The sequence below is a fragment of the Lethenteron reissneri genome, chromosome 11, assembly GCF_015708825.2.
Source record: "Lethenteron reissneri isolate LAM-NWPU_2019-01 chromosome 11, ASM1570882v1, whole genome shotgun sequence".
NCBI lineage: Eukaryota > Metazoa > Chordata > Hyperoartia > Petromyzontiformes > Petromyzontidae > Lethenteron > Lethenteron reissneri.
Genome location: NC_083789.1, coordinates 8,076,449 through 8,082,739, shown reverse-complemented (window position 1 = coordinate 8,082,739; position 6,291 = coordinate 8,076,449). Strand labels below are relative to the sequence as shown.

The 6,291-nt window shown below is 48.1% G+C and overlaps 1 protein-coding gene across 3 annotated transcripts in view; it reads right to left on the bottom strand.

The window, feature by feature from the left end:
* Positions 1–1,723: 1,723 nt before the first annotated feature.
* The window catches only part of LOC133341414 (protein kinase C epsilon type-like), a 47,803-nt gene continuing 43,235 nt past the window's right edge, over positions 1,724–6,291 (bottom strand). For all 3 annotated transcript variants that reach the window (XM_061549999.1, XM_061549997.1, XM_061549998.1), the window contains one exon: positions 1,724–2,291. In XM_061549999.1, the coding sequence (XP_061405983.1) occupies positions 2,142–2,291 (150 nt within the window). In that variant the 3' untranslated portion in view covers positions 1,724–2,141. The remainder of the gene's footprint in view (positions 2,292–6,291) is intronic.

The window sequence follows — 6,291 nt, the reverse complement described above, 5'->3', positions numbered from 1 at the left end:
AGTCTGCGTGAACCACACACGCACTTGCGGTGAACGTGCAGACACACTCTGATAATTACACGTGCATTGTCTGTGAAACTGATTGGCCTACACCTGTTTTATTGGCAGAAAGAGTAACACTTTTCCTTACTTTTCATACTTTATACGCGCAAAAATGTCCCGTGATAATTTCATCCTGTTTCTTTTCCTTCATTTCCTGCCGAGTGCAGGAAATTAAGGAAATCTGGCAGATTCCTAGTTCGTGCGTGCATTGCATCAAGAGCTGCCAGCCCCTTACTATCGCATTCACAGCGTACGGTGCGGTGTTCATTAAGGTTAAGAGGGGCACATGTTTTGTTTGGAAGAAGTTGCATAAAAAATAAATAATAATAATACAAGCCACGTGGCAGGAGAAAATAAAAAACATGACGCGTTGGCTTTCTTACTCTGTACAGCGTCTGGCATTGACTCGTCTTGCTTACTTTGCGATGTGTGAGTGAGCACATTCGCGTATTCACGTGTGCCTATGCGTGCGCACGTCCCAAATAGCCATCAGCGATAGAAACCGACAGAAGCGCAGAATATTTACAAAGCCACCTCCCACCTCCCCACGCTACCCCGTGCCAGCGTGAGTAAATCTCGTTAGCAAACGCGACAGAAGCCAGGCAAAGAATCTGCGCTGTTGCATCAGCGCCAAAATTACGACGTACAACTACACAGAGAGAGAGAGAGCGAGCGAGAGAGTGTGCCGCTCTGTGTAGATTTGCTGATGAAAGTGGTTTGAAATGTTTTGAGAATTTACCGTCGTGAATTCACCGTTTTGGGGCCAATGATGCTGTCATGGGAGTAATGGTGAGCGCATTCTACCAGCGATCCAGAGGTCGCCGGTTCGAATCAATCTCCCGGTGCCGGCAAGTTGAAACCATGGTGCAAAGTTTCTTAAATGTCTCCCTCCCCTGCCTCTGTCAGCAGTATAAATGTATACAACCACAGTTGGTAGGTCGCGTGTGGTGGAGTAAAGCGTGGGTACTCCCACCCTCTTCCAGCACGTCTGACCGGTGTGGAAGAGGACAACCGGAAACGTTTGGGCGTTTACTCTCGTGGAGGGCTCATCTGACAGGAGTGGCGTGAGCATGCAATTGCAAAACTCGGATCTTTCCGCGATTCAGGACCACGCTTTGATTCAAGAACCATTATTTTTTTTGTTGGTCTCGTTTTAAGTTCTCATACGTATTGGTTCGTGTTTTTCTTTGACTTCCGTACATTTTTGTTTGCTCCCACAGCCTCACCGTAACAGCAGCGAATTGTTGGCATATAAACCAATTGTTCTCGCCCATGTGATTTTCCATGGACGTTATCGCGAGACTCAAAAAAAATCTATGTTTGTTGAATTAACCGATTGCCGTGCCCCTCGTTAGCAGTGTCGTTGGTAGCGGTGACGGCTTGGTTTTATTTGGTATACTCGAAAACACATTCTTACAGTTTTGACAAGTGGCATTGCATTTTTAAAATGTGCGCCGAATAATTTTGGCACGGATACACACAGACACAGAACACAAGCGATGCCAATGGCTCATGTAAGGGTGTAGAATAACAACAGGGCAGGAAGTTGTTATGGAGGAGTAATTCCACCAATCATTATACATCGGATATTGCACAAATCAGTGCACAGACGGTTTATATTTTCAAAGTATAAATGTTTTTATGTTCATATTAACTAAAGGAACTAAAGGGTACTTACACAATCGGTTATTTTTTTATTTTACGAAATGATCCGACTTGTTTGTTTTTGACAGAACTGACGTCAATGTGTCTGTGAAATCGATAGAATAAAAACAACTTTTTTTGTTTCCCCCCCCACCTCCCTCATTTCCTAAACAACTCCAGGAATCGAGCGACAAAACCATCGAACACACAACAACAGCAGCAGCAGCAACTAAACTACGACACAAACTATACACGGGTACCTGAATTTAACGCTGGCAAAGATTTGCCACTCACTTCGAAAATGAATAAAAACGTATTGTGTTTTTTTTGTCTTTATGTTGCTGTTTTTGTTGCTGTTTAGATGGGAGTCGGCTATTCCACAGACTGATAGTGGTGGAATAAGCCGGCAGAGCACGCTGTACAAGGGGCATGCGCTTATTTACAGAGGCTTGCCGTCACACCGACAGGGTCTCCTCCGCCATGCAGGAAAACCCTTTGAACTCATCCTGGTTGATCTGCTTGATGATGGCCTCCTCGATGGGTGTGAGCCCCGGCTCCTCCTTCGTGAAGTCCTGGTCGAAGTTGTTCACGTCCTTCTTGGTTTTCTGTTGGCAGAGGGAAGGGGCAAAGATGCGTGATTCAGAGTATTTTGCGCGGTAAAGATGCATTTTTCAGAGCAAAAAAAAGCATTGCGTTTATATGACATTTCTTCAACGAGACAAAAACTCAAAGCGCCTTCAAATTAACTTTTTATTTTATTTCACCAGGTAAGGCCCACTGAGCTATTACGCTCTTTTTTCGGGAACGACCTGGCCACAAATGATAGCTCAACGAAGCGGCTTATCACGTGGAAATGTATCGCAGACAAATACTCGAAACGCGTGATGTTGATTCGAAATGTGGAGGGGAGAACATAAGGACACGGAGAAAAATCCACGCGACCATGGAGAGAGAGAGAGAGAGAGAACATGCAAACTCCAAATATACACGCGTCAGGGTCGGGATTGTACCCAGGACCTCCTGTATGCCAGGCGAGGTAGTGAACATCTCTCCAGCGCACCGCCCATTATATCACATCCCAAACGGCAACCACTCCAATGCCCTGCTGCAATCTAGCCTCGAGCGCCCCTATTGGTAGCCATCCCTGTGCAGCACAGGGTGCAGCACGGGGTGCAGCACGGGGTGCATGCAGAACCGGACTGCAGATGGCCATTAGTCGGACAGTCGAGGGCAAAGATTGCTACGTGTTTTTATTTTCCCAATTAAATTACACTGGTCAAGACACTTTTTCTGGCATAAGGTATTCCAACGGTTTTAGGGTAAGTTTGGGGTGCTGATTCGAAATCTGGCATCAGTTTTTGTCTATCACATCAGGTTTTTGAGATATCAAATATTGCATTTTCAATAAAAACTACGGAAGAAAAATATTAAATAAATGTGGATATCTACATAAAATGATATTATAAACACACTATCCTAAAAATACAACACCATATTTTAACACTAAAGCAGTCACTGACTCGCAACAACTTGCAATCATAAGTGACGGAGATAATTTCGGGTAAAATCAATGAAAATGGGGTATGCCGATAGCATAAAAATCGATGTGATAGAGCAAATCTGAGATCAGATTTGGAATCACCACCCTGAAATTAGTCTAAAACAGCTGCAAAAGTCCAGACCAGAAAAAAAAGGTTTTTTTTTGTTGACCAGTGTATAATTTGCGAGTAATTTACCAAATTCAGGCCAATTTGAATTAAAAAAGATGTTTCACTCAAACGACCATGGAGTAGGCATCCTTGCCTCTTTACAGCCATGAGCTAGTGGGATAAATTCCTCATTCCTATGGTGGGAGAAGTAGAATCCATAGCATGGAATCGTAGAATTCCTCCCACTGGTGATGGGTGGACAGCGGTCACGTTTCCTGATCATGTAAAGTGAGGAATGCTCACATATCTTCCACCAATAATAGCACAGCCTGAAACCTATGCTCTACTGCATCACATTAGTTTTCGTCGTGTAAACCTTAGTAAAATATAATAGATTCGTTTTAGTGGATTCTTACGTGCCAAAAGTGTAAGAACGCATTTTTTGCCTGCGAGAGGTCACAGCCAAGTGCTTTCCTACTCAGATGCACATTGAGGTAGTGCTCATACCCAGTTTACGGTCCCTGATTCAGTGATGGAAATTCCGCATTCCTCTGGTAGGGATGAGTCTATCCCAGGGGTCGGCAACCAAAATAACAAGAAGAGCCATTTCTTTCCAATTCGGTACAAAATTCAGTATTTCAAGAGCCGCAATGCATCTGAGTACATACTGTACATATCGTCAAGAAGCAGCCCGTAAAGAGCCGCATGCGGCTCCGGAGCCGTAGGTTGCCGACCCCTGGTCTATCCATAGGACAACTGTCGTTTGACTTCCGCACTAAGTGGTACTCCTTTGATAGACCCCGGAGGGATGATGGACTGAAGCAAATCACCAACCAGGATTCTAGCCTCGCAACCTTGCGATTGCAGGCCGCTCGCCCCACCTGTAAGCCCCCACAGGAGACATATACAGGTGGACGCCGGTGCACACGAAGAGTAGTAACCATTCTGCGCCGTCTGCATGTCGTGGGGGCAGTGCGGTACTCGCTCACGCGGACTTTGCAAGAACGCGGCTCTCTGGCGTGATGGTTGTGAGCCCGCAAAGCACCGGGGAGCACTCGCGGCAAAACTCAAGAATCCTGCCAAAAGAGCGGGGGAGGACATCTACCCGCATCTAAATGACGTCTCAAGTGAGCCAGGGAGAGGGGAAGTATTATTGTTGTTGTTGTTGTCGCTATACCAAAAGTACGCAGCGGCGTGGCGGCAAAAAGATCGATTCACCTTGGGGTGGAATGGACTGCGTACCCCTTGTCGGTGGCCCCCGGTGTAAGATTCTCCCCCCCCCCCCCCCCTCAGCTGGAAGTGCTTTAGCAAAACAGAATGTGAAACCCATGGCGGCTGATTAACGTGCAGAGGAAATTCATGCCCTCGAATCAAAGCAAAGGGCCAAGTGCGTGCGAGCGAGCGAGCGCTGCACGTGCGCGCACAAGCAAGGCGAGCGGCCGTGTTTGGCCCTAACGGGACCACATTTCCATGAGATGGAAGAAATTCTCGGCCGAAAGCTACGATGAGCGACAGCGGGCAGCGTGAGGGCTCATGATGGGCGCGTCGGAGACGCACGCTGGAGCAGCACTGCGGCCCCTGTGTCGGGTGGGGGGATGGGGGGGGGGTCTGAACACCTCTCTTGCTGAAGATGCAGCCCCCCCCCCCCCCCCCACCTTATACAGTCTTAAAAGTCGAGTCAACATGTATTGGTTAAAAATTGAGAACAAATTCCAACTTCACCTACGTCCAACTCCACCATCCCACCCCACCTACGTGCGGTCCCGTTGCGCCGAATTCGAATTTTCACGGAGTTTCCGTTCCCCTTCCAATGTCGATCGGCGTATTGCACCGGGCTCGCGTTTTGTCGCAAACAAACCAAAAAATTTGGGTAAAAAATTACGCGATGTGCGTCACGGATTCTCCTGCTAAAGCCAGGTGGCAAGAGACAAAGCAGAGTGCGCGACGGACATTGGTTTACGCTTTTGTTTAACATGGACAGTGCCGCTGTGCCCCCCTCCCCCCCAGGTCACGCTGCAGGGTGTCAGGACTCGCGGCACTGCTGAGAGCCTGGGTTTCGAATGTTGGGTATTTAGCCACGCACGGTGAAAGTGGGTTCTCGAGTGTAGAGATGTTACGGTTTCAGCCCGGCGCCCAAATGATTGCAGAAAAAAAATCAACCGTCATATAAAGGTAAAATAATTCACGTGGAAAAAGTCTCTCGTTTCCAGGAGGGTTCTGCATGACGATATTTTGATCGGTGACATCGTGGATGACTTCCCGGACACAGCCTCATACGTTTGATTGACAGTGTAAATGGGGGGGGGGGGGGAAAGACTCCCACACATTCGTCCATAACGCCGCTGTGCTGCGGAGAAGGACCACTGTTTGAAATGTCACCTATTTTATCGAAAAAAAAATCCTTTTAAGGCTACAGTATTAATGACGAATTTGTAGATTTTATTTTTGTTACTTGTGTAAATGAGAGGCGTTCTGGACGGGTCAGTCTAGTTTCCTCGCCTGGTTCGGCTAGTCTGGATGCTAATGGTCAACAGAGGTCGCAAACGGGTTTTGATTCCTTACCCGTACCCGTACCCGGCCGCACCAGGGTCGCAAACGGGTACTCGTACCCGGCCGGGTACGGGTACCCGTATGCTACCCGTACCCTACCCGAAATGAGTGACAAACGGTTACTCACCAGTGACTCACGGCCTACCCGTACCCGTACCCGGCCGCACCAGGGTCGCAAACGGGTACCCGTACCCGGCCGGGTACAGGTAGCCGGGTATCGGGTAGGGTACGGCTATCGGGTACCCGGATGCGACCTCTGATGGTCAATGACCACGTGCCTATGGATTCAATACACTGCTGCACCGCCATCTCCTGGTCACCTCAACAGCCCCGAGCCTACGGCTCCTGGAATTTCCAGGCAGCCTCCCAAACACGCGTTAACCAGGCGGGAAACCTCACAGTTCAC